At 44.0% G+C, this 17,293-nt stretch overlaps 1 protein-coding gene across 7 annotated transcripts in view; it reads left to right on the top strand.

Annotated features, from left to right (window-relative positions):
• Positions 1–17,293, top strand: part of ACIN1 (apoptotic chromatin condensation inducer 1) — a 38,025-nt gene that overhangs the window by 15,828 nt on the left and 4,904 nt on the right. For 5 of the 7 annotated variants that reach the window (XM_043919569.1, XM_043919567.1, XM_043919565.1 and 2 more), the window contains 2 exons: positions 13,204–13,345; positions 16,802–16,844. In XM_043919569.1, coding sequence (XP_043775504.1) covers positions 13,204–13,345; positions 16,802–16,844 — 185 coding nt within the window. The other 2 variants (XM_043919570.1, XM_043919571.1) reach the window with 2 other exon arrangements.

Raw genomic sequence — 17,293 nt, 5'->3', positions numbered from 1 at the left:
ATTAGGGCCTTTTGTGTGATCAGGTTTTTTATGCTGTTTATGATTAAGGTGCTGTGAGCAGTCATGTGCATTAGTACGCATTTGCCAAGCAGGCTAGAATGCCAGCAAAGGGCATAAATTGAAACACTCCTTTCATCCTCGATAATCTTACAGGATACCACCGTCCGGGGGACATATTAATTAAAGTTCTAAGTTGATTCTGTTACAGGAAGGGGGACCCCTTCCAGGGCCCGAAACTGGGCTCTTGTCTAACACTTGGAAATGAATTGTCCGAGGAGACACATGCTGACAAAGCAAGAGATTTTATTGGGAAAGGGCACCCGGGTGGAGAGCAGTAGGTAAGGGAACCCAGGAGAACTGGCTTGCAGTCTTGGGGTTTTATGGTGATGGGATTAGTTTCCGGGTGGTCTTTGGCCAATCATTCTAATTCAGAGTCTTTCCTGGTGGTGCATGCATCGCTCAGCCAAGATGGATGCTAGCAAGAGGGATTCTGGAAAGTGGACGGACACGCGGTGTCTCCTTTTGACCTTTCCCAAACTCTTCCGGTTGGTGGTGGCGGCTTATTAGTCCCATATTCCTTACCAGGATCTCCTGTCATAAAACAGCTCATGCAAATGGTTACTATGGTGCCTGGCCAGGGTGGGTGGTTTCAATCAGTGTGCTTGCCCTAACAACTCCCCCCTGAGAGACTTCATACTCTAGATACTTCTTGGGAATTGGGGCAGAGATCTCTTTCTTCTGTAACTTCTTCCTGCTGTGCATAGGCATAGGCCTGCCTAGCAGAGCAGAAGTCTCTCTCTACCTGATCTAAGTTGGAGTGTTCCACATCTGAAACCAGCTTTCACTCTTGTAATAACAGCAATTTAGTTTGAAACTGTTGGCGCCTCTCAGAGATGAAATAGACAGGGGCCAAACAGGAGACCTAACAGGATGGTCATCACTGGTCCCCAGAAACAGGAGGCAACATTTGGGGTGAGGGCTGCAAGGTTTTTGACATTTTTTTTTTTGATTGGCTGGTGGTGAAGCAACAGAGCTGTGCTCCAGGAATCTTGTGTTTAGTCTGAAGTTACCATCCTCCACCTGGGTGTGGGCTCCAGTTCTGTAGAACTCAAAAGACATTGTTACGCATATTTCTTTGAGTAGGAACTAGGACCCTGTCTCAAGGCTGTACCACCATTTGATTGTTTCTCCTGTTTCTGTATTCCCTCCCTTCCCTGATTAGCAATTGTTTGAATCCACCCTTTGGAACTCAGGGAAGGTCAAGGAGGCTGAATGAAGCCTATATCCTACAGATAAGAAATGGAGGACACACAGCAGATCTGTACTCCAGAGTCGCCACCCCACAGAGTCCTGCTCAGTTTTAATTTAGGGAACAGGGCAACTATGACTGTGATAACTTCCTGTCAAAATGGGGCATAGGACTGCCTCAGCTTGGAGAAGAAACACTGAATTGGAAGTATTCCTGAGTTCCAAGTCCTAGATCTGAGCCTTGTATGATTAAAATCTCAATCCCTTGGTATGCCATTGTGGTGTAACAGACCCAATTAGTAGTAGCTGGAGGAGGGATAACTAGAATTTTAATAGACAAAATAAATCTCTTTCTTTTTAGAAGAACAGGCCTGAAACCCAGTCTGGACCTGGCACTTCAGGGAGACTTTTAGCCAGGTGGCCAGTTGCCTAGTTTTATAAAAAGTAAGGTAGAAGTTACTAGCTTCCAGCAGACATTGTTTGGAGAATGGTGGCATCTAAGCCTGACACGACTCAGAAAACTCAAGTGTTTAGCAATACAACGTCTAATCTGAAATTACACCCATAGTAACACCTGGTTATTTCCCAGGGTCTCTGAACCATAGCTGAGTACTCTATTTTGACTTTTAATTGTAAAATTTTCCTTAATAGCCAAAGCAGATGTCACCATTAATGACATCAGTGTTTCTCTAGGTATGAGAAGATGCAAGAATTGGGACTCTTAAAATCTTCTCCTGAAAAGATCTTAACTATCTGAAGGCCTGTTCTGCCAGTTTTTCTCAGAGCACCGGGTACCTCATTCCTGATTTTCACCCTGAACTCCTTTCAGGGCCTTTGAAAGTCAGCAGTTGCAGCGGCCATGATTTAATCTCTGTAGCTGTAGATTGCAAGTGTCAATCTTCAGTTGACAGAGCCCCTTTTTGCTCATAAACTTGACCATGATTTTGAGGGGGGCATTTCATGACCATTTTATCCCATGGTGCTGAGAATGTCCATTCTCAGGTTTGGCAAAGATTTTGTTGACAGGCCACTCAATGTGCTGTTACTGGACTAAGCCATAAAACAGTATCCAAAATTCTGTGAACCACCTGTCTTACTGGCCTCTTGGTCCAGGAAAACATTCCCTCTTGTTGCTTCTTCCCATATCTAGAGTTACACTGTTATCATCATTGATCTCATAGGGAACTATATATTATTCTGTCAGAGTCCTCAGTCACACATTTGGCAGTGTAAGAAACAGCAGTTTTGTAAAACAGGTGAAATATAAAGTACATAGCCAGCAGTATTAGTAAAGTCACAAGTAAGACTTAAGTTAAGAGCTTCCATTAGATGTAGCCCAGTATATCCCAGGTCGTCTGACTTAGTCTGCTGTGTACAAATCTTTATCTTTCAGGGAAATTATACATTGGCACCACTGTCTATAAGGCACATAGCCCAGTTTTCTAGTGTTACTAGACTGATTATCCTTAGTATGATTTAATTGTTTCCAACACAGAAGAGACTTTAAACCTAAATTACCGTAACCTGGTGTTATCTATATAAATCCTTCTCATAATTGTGGGAGATTTCTTTCTCCTTTGCTGAAACTTTTCTTGTTGGTCTGAGCTTGAGTAATAGAAAAAAGCTCAAATTATGGCCAGAGTCAGAGCAGGCATTATTAATTGGCCCGGTGAGGGGATCCCATCTAGTAATATCACAGTGACCTGAATACGACTCTAATTTTTTTTTTAAGTGAATTTTCTCAGGGCCAACCAGTTAGAGCCTTGTAGTAGAGAAATTTACTAAGGTAACCCAGAACTAGACACAGGTAATTGGCCACAAACCCAACAATTGGATTGATTTCTAAAACTGGCATAGGATCAGGCCTGTGATAGAAAAGCATTTGATTTATATGCAGAGGTGTAAGAAGTCAAGAAAACATTATAAATGATCATACAAACCAGATCCAGCATCTTGGGCAAGCTGTCTACCTCTGATGTCGTTGTCTTCTCATCCTGGTGTAGTGTAGTTTCTCCTGTTTGAGCATCATTTTAAGGTGAGATCAGGTCAGCTGTCTTCTGTATAGACCAATCCAGTGTAGGGGCCTTTGGAAGTGGGAATTAATCTAAGAGTTAATTTCCCTTCAGTTTCATTGTGCATGAGCTAGTTAAGAGTACCTGATAAAAAGTCCTTCCATCCAGGTTGGAGACAGTCTCTTAAATTATGTCTTTTTCCAGTCCTGGTTGCAGGTCATGAGGCATCTGATCTTCATCCAAAGATAGATTACTAAAAAAAAAAACAAAGATAGATTACTGAGATAAGCTTCAGAAACAAACTTAGGGTGTTCTTTAAGAATTCAATTAAATTTTGCATTAATGTCACATAACAGCAAAGAACTATCCAAGAAATGAGTCTTATTACATGCAGACCTCCATTAACAAACTGGGATTTAACATTTTTTGAAATATCTTTTTCTCTCTAAAGTTACCCTCATTTTTATCAAATATAACCAAATTAAGGCTAGTTTGTTTGCAAAATATGTCTGTTCTCACTAATTTTGGTCTAATGATTCATATAACCATAATTGATTATAGACTTTTTATTTTGCTGAAACATTTATAGAATCTCAGACTGAACTTTTAATATAAAACAGGGCTGGGAAACTCACACCAAAGGATTATCACAGATTTTGCCTAACAAATCTAGGTGAACTCTTCCCTTTTTAAGGTCTCAAAAATTGCTTGAGATTTTTGTACCTGTTAGTGAGATAACCTTCCTAGCTCATTTGGTAAACTTACTGGAAACCTAAGAGTTTTTAAATTTCTGGAGGAGTCAGATAGAGAGAAAATATAATTGTTTTGTTTATAACATATAATCTTACCAAATTATTTTCATAATTAGTTTGAGAGGAAGGTTTTCCCTACTCCCAGAAAACACAAGATTCAAACCTGTAATTTTTCGGATAGAAACCATAAAAGTTATAAGCATATTCACTGGTTCATTCAGTCCTTTGTTAACTTTTGTGAAGTCATCAGGTTTCTCATTAGAATAACAAGACATATCAAAATGTTAAGAACTCCATATAATTTCTGGGATACCTGTATTAGTAACTTTACCATACATTATAACATGAGCGGATTTATTACTCATTTGAGAATCTTTTTCATGTAATTTAACCAACCAAATAAACACAGTTTAATATCTCTCTTTGGGATGTTTCAGGGGCCCTCTGAAGCACCCCAAAGTTAGCTAGAAGTCAAAGGAACTTCAAAAGAATTCGATTTAGGAAGTTTTATTGAAAAGATCAATTAAAAGTGTTTAGAACATTTGGCCGGATTTAGTCAGTGTTGATGGGTGTATCATTTAGCTTGTTGATATGTCACAATGGGTGTAAATACCAAGGCTCAAGGTCTAGTGAAAGTCAGCTCCACCATCTTGGACCTAATTGGCTCTAACCAGTTTTCTTATGGCCTGTCATTCCTAACAAAACCCATTTATCTTAAAAAAAAAAAAAACCCATTTATCTAACTAATTGTAATCCAATTTTAGAAAATCCTGATCATGCATAACTCTTTTTATTTTTTTTTTGTTTTTTATTTTTTTTTGCATAACTCTTTTTAGTATTTTTTCATACCTTTTTTTACTGAAAGCACACTTCCTGCTTTCCTTTAGCAACCAAGAGCTAACTTTTATATTAGCATTTTATAGATTGGTGAGCATAAATACCAGTGATAATTTCTAAAACCCTTGCTTTCTTAAAACATTTTAGGATGGCATCAAACATTATTCATTTATAGTCCCAAATCTCTAGTTTTTCTGTAAAAGGAAATCAGTGTTTAGTAGTAAATGTTTCAAAATCTTATTTTATTTGGAAATGACCTAATTATTCAATGGACTTCCAATACTTAGTTTAGCACAACCCTTAGAAATTCAAGTAACGCCAATCTGGAGAGACTGTTGTAGACAGATATTCCTAAAGAATAATTATTCTTAATAGAGTTTATATACAAACTCATATCTCATTTACGTTTTTTAGAAGTTTCTTCACTTGAGGTAATTTCCTTGCTGACAAATTTGTAACAGATATAATATTTAACTTATATTAAACCCAGGTACAATGAAGATATTCTACTTGATGTTAATTACTCTAAGACATGGCTATATTAGATAGGTCAACAAACAAACATTAATATCAGGTATTTAATACTGAATATTTCCTAGTTCACCTGAACCTGGAATTTATTGTTTAATTTAGAATTATTTGATTTGTAAGCGCTTACCTTTCTTTAAGCCAATTAAATAGAGCTCATTTACAAATTAACCTAAAAAATATTACCCAGAGACAAAGACATACCAAGACATATTTAGACAGACACAGTACAAGATCTAGCTTCATTTTCTAAGTTTGGTCATGAGTTAGATATTACAATATAAAATTTACTAGCTTATAAAAGTTGAAATAAATAAAAATTTTAAAGGCTTTTTCCCTTTTTCCTCAGTCTCAGGAGTTAGAGGTGGTCTAGATAAGTGTTCCTGAGAGCCCTAGTCTCAAGGCACAGGGAAAGAAAATCAAGTTCTAACAAAATGGCAGCAGGTCCAAACCAGTTGTTGGCCAGACAAAGCAAAATGGCAATCACAAATCACAACACAGAACAGAGTTAAAACACAAAGGTATAAACCTGGCAGTCCTCATCAGACACTCCCTTAAATACAAGAATACAGTCTCTCAGAAAACCTTCTATAGAGACACAGAACTTGAGATGTGTCTTCAAAGATTTCAAAAGGAGGAAAGGAAGCCAGGTTGAAAGGAGGAGGCGGGAAAGGAGGGCAAAAGGGGTAGCCTTACAGACATCTCCTGCCACCTGCAGAAACCCAGGTGTTACGGGACTTTTCCCTGGGCTTCCAGAGAAGGGAAGACTGGAACTCGGCCCTACCAGAAACCAGACCAGAACAGAACCAGAATTCGAGTTCTCTGCTAAGAGGAGGTGATCAGTCTCCAATTCTCAGCTCAAGCTGAGGCCCTTCGAGCAGATTCCTGCATCCAGGACCAGGGGACTAGAAAAACGGGAAGGATTAGGAAGGGCTAAGGAGAGGAAAGAGAGGGAACGGGAGAGAGGTCAATAAAGTCTCTTGTTCCTTACCTGTTGGGGCCAGTTCCTTACTCTGGCCAGTTGTCCGCGTCAGGAGGAGACCAGGGACAAAAGGGTCCCAGTTGCGGCCACTGGGTCTGGTCCATTGGCAGGCAAGCTGGCCCCTGAGTACCCCGAGTGGTCAGGATGTCAGTCTCAGCGAAGAAGAGTCCCCACCAGAGTCGCCATTTGTTGCAAGAAGGGGGACCCCTTCCAGGCCCCGAAACTGGGCTCTTGTCTAACACTTGGAAGTGAATTGTCCGAGGAGACACATGCTGACAAAGCAAGAGATTTTATTGGGAAAGGGCACCCGGGTGGAGAGCAGTAGGTAAGGGAACCCAGGAGAACTGCTCTCCTGTGTGGCTCGAAGTCTTGGGGTTTTATGGTGATGGGATTAGTTTCCGGGTGGTCTTTGGCCAATCATTCTAATTCAGAGTCTTTCCTGGTGGTGCATGCATCGCTCAGCCAAGATGGATGCTAGCAAGAGGGATTCTGGAAAGTGGACGGACACGCGGTGTCTCCTTTTGACCTTTCCCAAACTCTTCCGGTTGGTGGTGGCTTATTAGTTCCTTATTCCTTATCAGGATCTCCTGTCATAAAACAACTCATGCAAATGGTTACTATGGTGCCTGGCCAGGGTGGGTGGTTTCAATCAGTGTACTTCCCCTAACAATTCTGTTTGGAGAGAGATCGGGGAAGGCCTTCTGCCTGTGTCACAGAAATTAGGGAGTAGTCTAATATAGCAAGCATCAGAAAGACAGAGATCATCTTTAAGGTGAGCGCCGGGGCAGCTTTTCGAAATCCCTGAAGTCCTGATCTGCCTTGCTTGTCAGGTCTTCTCATGACCTTGTCATGGGTGGGATCTCCTGTGCTGGCTCCCAGCAATATACAGAGTTTTTCTCCTTAGGTAAAAGTGGCTTTGACCTGTATTTTAAGACTGAGGTCATCTAGTCACATTGATTCTGGCAAGGAGATAGCAAATGGCACCTTGGGCAAATCCTGAGATTTGCCAATCTGTTGGCAGATTTCCGTGGAGCAGCCCATAGATTAGAAATGCAATCTGAGCTCAAGTGCCTCATACACATCCCTGGTTACCTGCTTTCCTTCCGTCTGCCTTTCAGATGGTCTGTTTGGCAACCTAACAGAATTACATGCCCAAAACCCATAGGATGTTCTGGCATTGGATTTGGTAAATGAGTCTTTGAGAAGTTTGGCTACACTTCTGGAGGCCCTGCTAAATTGATTCACAACACTCCTCCTGGTCTTTCACCCCTCTTGAGTGCTAGTGTTTAGCCTGGTGATCTCTGGAGCCTGCCCAATTTTAGAAGTGAGATGAAACAACAGGGAGTGCTAAATGAAAGAGACCATTTGTGGTTTAACCTTGGATTTCCTCTCTGTCTCAACGAGAAGTCACATGACTTTTAAAAAATACAGCTAGGGCCCATTGATTCAGTAAAGTGTTAAAAAAAATTACTTCAAGGACCTCTCACCACTTGGAAGAGATGACCTAAATTTTTTTTTTTTTTTTTTGCTGTGGTTGGTTAAATCCATTGTGATTCTGATTGTTCCCTGAGGGATTCTAGATTTATGAGGTAAGGTATCTTTTTTCATTTCTTGGGGCAGGAATTTGTGAGCCTCAGTCCTGTTTCATTTGAGCCCTGTTCCAAAATCCAGCCCTGCCTGCTATAGATAGAACAAAAATTTACTCACACACAGGAAAAAAGGGAACTCTCTTTTTTACATTAAGAAAAATAGAGGAAAAAAGGAAAGGGAAAGGAAAAACTTTGTGTGGACAGCTATATCATCCAGTAGCAGTTAATTCAAACCCCAATTTTTCTAAATAAAACCTTCCTGTATATACAAACCTTGCAGGCAGTAGAAATATTAGGCCCTTGACACTGTGTTTAGTTGTCCTTTTGCCCAAATAGCAGGAAGGTAATGGTCCATTAAACCAATATGCCAGTGTAATTGATACTGCCCAGGGGACCTACGATGCCAATATGCCAAATGATGCATCATTTTTAAAAAGTAGAATTTATTGTTATCAATAGAGTTCACTCACTGAGAAGTTGGTATCTAAGGACATACCCTCTTAAACCATACTCTTGTTGGTTATCTTGGAACTAGTATGCTCCTGAGGGTATTCTTTATTTAAATCTCACTACCAAAGGTAGTCAAATCCCACTATTACTTAAATTTCATATCAGTCCTCAGCTCTTTGTGAATTTACTACAATAAAATTCAAACATAAATGTCTATAGAAATTTCACTTTTCCATTAGTTTCTTTGAATCTCATTCATATTCAGATATGAACTCTAATGTGATATTACTAGCCCTCAAGTAGTTCTGTCCTTTTCTTCTGGGCTGCAAATGCTTTGTTTTCTGTTTAATTATGGGTAGGTATCACCCCGGTGGCTCAGTGGTAAAGAATCCGCCTGCCAGTTCAAGAGACAGGTTCCCTCTCTGGGTCCAGAAAGATACCCTGGATAAGGAAATGGCAACCCTCTCCAGTATTCTTGCCTGAGAAATCCCATAGATAGAGGAGCCTGGCGGACTCCAGTTCATGGGGTACAAAAGAGTCGAATGTGCCTTACTGACTAAACAATATCATCCACCCCCAATCCCCATGCAGTTTCACTTTCTTTTCAAAGGTATCAGAAACATTTGTCCAAGAACTTAAATACTGGAAAAGGAGATGCTTTTTGTCTAAAAGGTTCTACCAAGAAATGCTGCGTGGGGCTCTGACACATAACTAAGAAGACTTTGGGACTAGGCCTGCAAGTAGATTGAGTCCCCCTTTTTGGGACAATTTCGAAGTTTCCTCTTAGAAAAGTTTTGGTAATTCTTAGATCCCATAGGTTTGATCATGAGGGAATAGATCGCACAAACTCATGTCTCACAAAGACCAAGGATAGCAATCGTAAAATTCTTATTCTTGAAAAAAATGAGATAGAATTGCTATTAAAATTCTTCCTCCAAGGAAGCCACTTTTGGAGAGGCGTATTGGCAGCTGAAAGTATTTTAGGACAATTGATGGACAGGGAACATGTATTTGAGGATGTTTGAAAGTAACATTTCTCTGTTGGGTAATTGTCTTTGTGGGAATTCTGTCTAAAAAATATTAAAACTTTTAATGCAGCAGTCATTTATTAAAGTATCTTACTTGGTACCCACAATGACAATCTAACTTGGAAATATTTACTGAACGTTTCTTTGTGTTAGGCTCCAGGCTAGGTGTCCCTGACTTTGAGGAACTCTGCAGGGTAAGGGGCAAGTAACCAGAGGGTACTAGGCAGTGGTGAGGGCATTAGTGGAACCCAACAAACCAGTTATTGCCTTTACATCATAGAAAGAGCAGTCTACACTCTGAGGACACTCTTTAAAAAGCTCCATAGGTAGTATCAGATGAGATAATGGCCTATTAAACATACATGTGTTTTACACATATCCTTGCCTTGACTTGGGGTGTCTTCCAAGCCAGGTTCCTAAGAGCAAATCCTTATCACACAGTTAGATGAGATAGATGCTGTTATTACCCCAATTTTACAGATAAAGAAACTGATACACAGAGAGGATCAGGAACTCTCAGTATCACTTGTGTGCTACTTGTGTGAGGTGGGGCTGGGGCCTGGATTGAGCCCTAGGCCATTTGACCCCTGCCTCTCAGTCTTGCTGAGCAGACAGGGACCACTACGTGAAAAGGAACTGTAGTGTGGTGTATAAACGTGAGTGCTCTAGCATGTGGTTGGTGTGTACATTTAAGATTTTAAGCAGCAGGGAGGAAATTTCAGTTCTAGCTAAAAGCTCTGGTATTACGAATGAAATATTAAGCTTTTGGTTAAGAATCCAGAAGCTTGTTCTAATGTTAAACCTTTACTGCAACTAGGCTACGAAAGGAGCACTTTTGTAGTCAACATATGAGCATTCTGAGCATCTGCTGAGTGCTTTTTTGAATGGGTAGAGACAGCTTCACTTTTTACATTAGTTTGGAGATGCTTATGATTAATCATTTCTGTTAAGTTCCCAATCACTTTTTGTCCAACAGATCTGCACACACACCCCCACCCCACCCCACCCCACCCTGTTCCCAGTAACAGTTCTCTCACTTCCCTTTCTTACATACTTCAGAGCCCTCACTTTGGAGCCCTTGCTCCAAGAAGCGGCCTTCATGCTTTAGGCAAGGTCCCCTTGCCCAGTTTATCCTTTTCTTTTTGGCTCCTGCAGGCTCTGGGGCAGGGTGACCTTATTAAAGACTGTGAAACAATGTTGTCTGTCTTCTCTTTAGAGATACCTCTCCCCTCCTCTATTGGTAATTCAGAAAGCACCTCTGCTTATCCTTTTCTTTCATCTCCCTAAAGTAGTAACACATGGTCATTGCTGCCGTGAGCAGCCAGTTACTATATAGTGATTAGATAGTGCCAAATCTTATCCCATCTTCCCACCTTGAGCCAACTGATCAGTTTTCAATATTCCATGCCTGGCTTCTGGGATAGAGAAAGATGGACACCTAAAAAATTGCTCATGACCCTTCCCTCCGTCTCTATTCAACTTTGGCCTTGTTACCTTCCTTCTTACCATTTTTTCACTCCCAGTTCTGCTGTTTCCTTTCCTTCTATTTTCTGGAATCTTCCAAGCAAACAGCTGTAACTTTGTCCTCTCCTCCCAGCCCCCTTTCCCGCCCTCCCCCCGGGAAGACAAGGAGAGAGCACCCTTTCCCTTTGGGGTTAGGCCTCGTTAGCTGTTGTAACCTGAGAAAGGAAGGGAAAGGGCCAGGCCTCTTGAGCCAGCAGTGAGCTCCGAGTAGCTTGCCAGAGGATAAGAGCCTTGCTCACTCAGCGCCCTCCCTCTCTGCTTTCCCCTCCCCTGCTGCAGCAGGGCCCTCCCCCATCCGCACACACGGGCTGCTGGGTAAGTGGCAAGATGGCTCCCCTGCATGTCTCCGGCTGATCGCCACCGCTCCGCCAGTACAATAGAGCCAGCCACTACCAGCAGCCTGGCCCTCCTCCTCCTCCTCCTCCAGAGAGACCAATCCAGCCGAATTCGGGGTTTGCCGTGAGGACTTAACGCTTATCTCTTAAAATCCAGATCTATTTTAGCCTCCCCTCACCACCACCACCTCTCCTTCCATTTACCATTTTTTGGATCCCCAGTTGCTGCATCTCGATTTTCTCTCTCTGGATCGGGTGGCCGGGGAGGAGGTGGTGGGATCTTGGGACAAGGAAGGTGTTTTGTTTTGTTTTTTTAAATTTTTTAGGATTTTTTTGTTTGGTTTTTGTTATTTCTTCCATTCCAGAAAGGGATAAACAGCACTTCCAGGGGGAGAAAAAAAATCATGTTATCAGAAAGCAAAGAAGGGTGAGAGCTTCACATTTCCATGTATCCTTTTTCCCTACCTCTCTAGCCCCCCTCATCTCCCTTCTCTTCCCCATGGCTTTCATTCCGTCTTTCGTTTTGGTTTGTTTTCAGTCATTCTGCTTTCCCCCTTTGTCCTTCCTGCCTGATTTCTAATTGGCCTCACTTGCCCTCTCTGTGTGGGAAATAGGTATTTTTTGGATGAGCCTTTTCTTTAGATTCAGGCAGTTTATCTCTTGTTTCTGTGGGAGCCTATTAGCTGGGGGCACAGTTCCGATTTTCTCCTCCCCCCCTCCTCCCGTGCATCCCTCCCGTGCTCTGGGGAGGCTGTTCTGACCTCTGAGTGTCAGGCAGCCTGTCGAGAATGCCGAATTTTCTGGTGGCGGTTATCAGCCTGTGGAGGCTTGGCTTCTCCTCTCTTGAGACTTAGAGAGGGGACCCTGTTCATCTTGATTCGTTCCCTGCCCTCCCTTCCCCACCCCAGTGTTTGGGTGGTAGTGGGGGTGAGATTAGAGATACAAGTTAGGGATGAAGACAGAAAAAAGAAGTTGGGAAGCTAGTTTATCTGAAGTGAACCTCTGAGATTCATGGCCTGCATTGGGACCCTACTTGTGTGATTCGGAGGGGTGGGGGAGTGGGTTCAGTGTTGTTGGGGGGGGCACCGGGGGGAGGGATGCGTGATGTGGGGGAGGGTGTGTCCTGACTGGGAGGCCTGCTCTCTTTATCTCTTGGAAGTTGGAATAAGGGAGTGGGAGAAACTGGGCGAAAGCCGAATGTAAGAACAATTCCTACACCTCTGAGCAGGTAAAAGTGGCCTGGTTCTTCTCTGAGCTTTCATACTTTGGCAGTGTTAATTTTTCCTTGTGGATTAGAGAGAGTCCTTGAAGCTTGAACCCTCACCAGCCCTATTCTCCCTACAGCCCCCACCCCACCATTTCTCCATTGCTGGTGTCTCCAGATCTGTGGGTCATTAGGCTTTTACCCTAAGCAGCTGATTAAACAACAAGGTTGGGGTCATTTGCCACAGCCTTGGCTGCTCTTTCTCATCTTTTTAAGGACTCGGGCGTCCCTTAGTTTCTCATGCAGTTTGGTTAAATAAGAGTGCCTGTGACCACGGGCTAGGGAGGCCCTGGGGTTGTGGGCAAATAACAGTCACTTTTGAGGGACTTTTCAGAGAGGGATGTTTCTCCTCTTCATATAAGAGTACTCTGGTGAATTACCCAAGAGCATTGGAGTCCTGAGTTTATACATCACAGCTTTATCCCATCTGGGCAGTGGGAGGATGTGGTTGCTGTGATCTGTGCTCTTTCCCCTAAGAAAAAGGTTGTCTGCTTTTCCTGTGGGGGCAAGGTCTCTAGTTTGGTCTAGAAAAGCAGCCCTCCCAATCCCACCCAAGTATTGAGGCATGGAGGTTTCCATGACCCAAGACCTAACATCTTGTTCTCTCTTCCCCTTGGTTCTTTCCTGCCCCCCAAACTATCCCCATACTGACAGTGAGGAGAAGGAGGAAGTGACCATGGACACAAGTGAAAACAGACCTGAAAATGAGGTTCCAGAGCCCCCCATGCCTATTGCAGACCAAGTCAGCAATGATGATCGTCCAGAGGGCAATGCTGAGGATGAGGAGAAGAAAGAGGTAAATATCCAAGCCACCTACTGGGGTGGGTGGGCAGGAGTGGACGTAGGGGAAAGAGTAGAACACTCCAGTGATCCCTCTTCCACAGTGGGATAGCTTAAAAAAGGGACTAGGCAAAGATTTGGATCAGGACAGGGCCAAGGGAGAATTCGCTGGTTTAGCCAGGGAGACCCTATGTGATGGGACAGGGCTCCTTCATCCCCCTTTCCTTGTTGGGGAAGTAGTGCAGTTGGGGAAGTTTGTTACCACCCGGAAAGTCAGTTAATGGCCCTTGATCTAAGACCCAGGCTTAGCTTTCCCTGCTGCCTTCTCTAGCTTCTCCCTGTGGTAGCCCCCCTAGCTTTCCCTCCTTTTTAAAAGCATGTTGGAGCTCAGCGCCATCTAGTGGGCTTTGGTGGATCTCCACTGACCACCATGCTGAGGAATTTTTGTTGCTGATCTGCCCCCCAGTGGTCTTGTTGCAAGAAGCTACTCAGAAGCCAGCTCCTGGGGTAATCCCAGAGGCCCCTTGGCTATTTTTGTGACTCCTCAACTTACTTTTTGGGCATATATGTTATCTTGTGTCCTGCACCCAATTCAGGGGGTTCCTCCCATCAGAGCCAGCGAAGTCTTCTTGGCTCTTAAAGTAATTAGAGAAAGAGTTAGCTGGGTTTGGGACTAGAGTAACAGGGTGGGAGGGACTGTTGTGTGTGTAGCCTTTCTTTGGTGTGTGTTGCGGGGGTGGGGGCCGGTGAAAGTGATTTGATGTGCAGAATATTATTTATTACAAGGTCCTTCTTCCCCGTAAAACTTTGTCCAAGTACCTCATGTACGGTAATCCGCCCGTAAAATATAACCCTGCCCAACTGGCCAATCGCTGATGCCGCCTCTTCCTCTGGACCCAACCGCTGCTACTGAGCTGCCCAGTCAGAGCCGAGTCTGCTATCCAGGTGTCTTGGCCAGAGGGGGGCATGTGTATGGGATCCTGTGATGGGCCCCCTTTTGCCTCCCTGCCTTGCTTACATCAGGGGGCCAAGAAGAGCACTGTTCTGGAGAGACTTGTATTAAGAAAGCAAAAAGCATTTGGAAAGGGGTGGACTTGCATCATCTCCCTCTTTGGGACACCCCAAGAAGAGCTTGTGTCAGTGCTGGGGCGCCTGCCCACACGCCCTTGCCCTTTTGAGGACTGTGGGTTGCCTTGTTTGCTGCAGACTGTTGGGATCCCCAACTAGGGCACCAAGACCTCCTAAAGAGTCAATGTTTGTGATCACAGTGCCAGCTGTAAAATACCAAGTGGGGCTCTCGGCTTAAGCTGTGACGACTAGGAACCCTGCAGAGAAGTCTAGGGTCTGAACCCAGGGATTTAATGCTGATGACAGCCCAGCCATGTATCATCATTTGCTCATCAGATGGACTTTCCTTTGGTCCCTGTTGTCCATGGTGAAGGGCAGCATGTTGGTTGCTCCAACTTCTCCTCCATCCCTGGAGGCAGGGGCTCATCCATCCACCTGACTGGAACCACTGTCTCAGCTGGAGTCCCTGAGGAGATGCCACACACCACTCAGAAGAAAAGTATTCTGACCTTGCTGCTGAATGTGTGCCAGGTCCTGGGGCTGTCCACCTACTGCCCCCAGGCTGCCTTCAACAGAGGCTTCATGAACCCACTCGGTGAGAGGACCCCCTCCCCAGTTACAGGCAGAGGAGAAAGGGACTCTGGAGTCATCACCTGGATTCCAAGCACTGGGTGGTGGTGTTGCTGCAGCTTGCCACTGGTGGACATAGGGTCCTGCCTGCCTCTCACGATAAAAGGCCAGGACCATTCCTGCTACTCAAACAGGCCATCTCATCAGGGACTACAGGATGATGCCCCTACAGGGCCAGAACTGATGTCTCTGCCCCTGTCCCCCTGTACCCCTCGCTGAGCCTGGCCACCGCCAGTGAACTGTCTTGACATCATGGAAACTGGGCAGCGTCCCCCCACACGTTTCCCTCCCGCCCCCCGTGCGCCCCTGGGAGGACTCTGGCAGTGCCGTGCCGACCACCACGCCGTGCGCCCACCTTTTTTGCCAACCCAACCCCCCACCAATTGCACAGCGCCTAGCAGGGAGGGCTCATTCTGATTGGACCGGCGGTTGACTAGATACAGTACACAGTGAGGTGCGATTGGCTGAACTGAAGATCCCAGGTGTGAGATGGTACCTGGAACATTTGTCATATTCCTAGTTTATTTTCCTCTTTATTTTCTTCTTTCTCCTCTTTTTTTAATCTTTTATTTTGATTTTTTTTCTTTATCTTTATTCTGATTTCTTTATTGGATTTATTTATCTGGTTCATGTTCTACCTGTTTTAATTAAGACTTTTTTTTTTTCTCACTAACTTACCCATCAAGAGTGGCCTGGCTAGGGGTCAGGCTGGCCCTTAAAGGAGACCAAGGAGACTTGGTTAGACAACACAAACGGGGCTGGCGGGTGGATGGGGGAAAGGGATTTCATCAAGAGGGCTCCTGCCCTACCCTTTAGAAGGGTGGTAGGTCTTAGTTTTTCCAGAAATAAGCACTTAAATCTGAAAATGCTCTGTTCCCCTTTTCGCTCTCTCTTCCTCTTTTTGCTCTGTCCACAGTCTTCCACTGAGTGTTTGGGGGCAGAAACTTACTCAAAAGCAAGTTTGGAAGTTTCTGGTCCTTGACAGAGCCCCTAAGGCATAAGCCCTGTTTGGAGACGACATAGTAGGGCTCTGCTAGAGCTCAGTACAGTGGTCGGAAAGTCTGAAACTCTTCCTGGGTACTGTCTGCCCTTCATAAAATCTTGTCTTTACCAAAGACACCTTTAAATTCTTTCTGCCGGCACTTGGCTTCAGAGGCTCCTCTCCAGTGAGTCTGGTGCTGCCCTTTTCCATAGTGTGGCAGTGATCCAGGCAGTTTTAACAATCTGCTGTCCAAGCTGCTCAGAGCCACTGTCTGGATGTCAGGCTGGGCATTGAGTAGAGGAGGAGGATTATACTGTCGCAGCTGCCATCCCAGAGTTGGTTTTCCTTGTTTACTCATATTTTGCTCCGGTTAGCAAGGAAGACCTCAGAAGGACTAAATAACTCAGTTTGGGGCATAGCTTGTTGGGTTTGGTGTCCTCTCCATCCATAGAGACTAGTGGAAGAGGGCATGACCAATGCTTTTAAAGGGCTGGGAGGCTACTGAAATTCTTCCAGCTTATTTCTGGTTAAGCTAATACATAGGTGTGGTATGGACTAGATGACTTTTCCCTGCTGTGATGTTTGGTTTTATTTTTTTCTCTAACTTGCATTGATTCTGCTTCGTTTTTGCCGTTTGCCGCTTCTGTTTTGGTCTCTGTCTGTCTCTGTGTCTCTATCTCTGTGTCTTTGGAACCTGTGCTAAGACTGCCCCATCTAACCTCCTTTCCACCTCTCTGTGGGGTGTGTCTCTTTCTCTTTCCCGCCCCCCCCCGCCCTTTCTTCTCTATACAGAGCTCGCTGCCCAAATCATTCAAGAGGAAGATCTCCGTTGTCTGTAAGTTTAGCCCCAAGTCCCTGATACAGGTCTAGAATACCGTAAAACTCAAAAGTTCATAGAGAAATAGACTCCTGTTCTCTCTCAGTGGCATTCTTGGGTCACCCCTTGCCATCCCAGCAGCTCCACCCAGCAAATCTATGGCATAGTTAAGGCTCCAGTTTATAATTCAGAACTTCATAAACAATTCTTGTCATTTTCCCCCCCATTTCTTTCTTAACCCTAATGAGATACACTGAAGTGTCTCACTATTACTTATCTATAGTCCTGCTTTTTTCAGGAGTAGGTTTGAGGGATTCCTATAAAATGCTTACCAGTTTATGCCTATTCTAAGAGCACATCTGAGAAAACGAGAGTTCCCACACCTCAAACAGTAACAACTTGAGCATTTTTCAATGAGGAACTCTTAAGTTGACAAAGTGTAATACTTAATAGATCTTTATGACTTA

This window comes from Cervus elaphus, chromosome 12, assembly GCF_910594005.1.
Source record: "Cervus elaphus chromosome 12, mCerEla1.1, whole genome shotgun sequence".
NCBI lineage: Eukaryota > Metazoa > Chordata > Mammalia > Artiodactyla > Cervidae > Cervus > Cervus elaphus.
The sequence above is the reverse complement of the archived record's forward strand: the minus strand, read 5'-3'. Positions and strand labels throughout refer to the sequence as shown.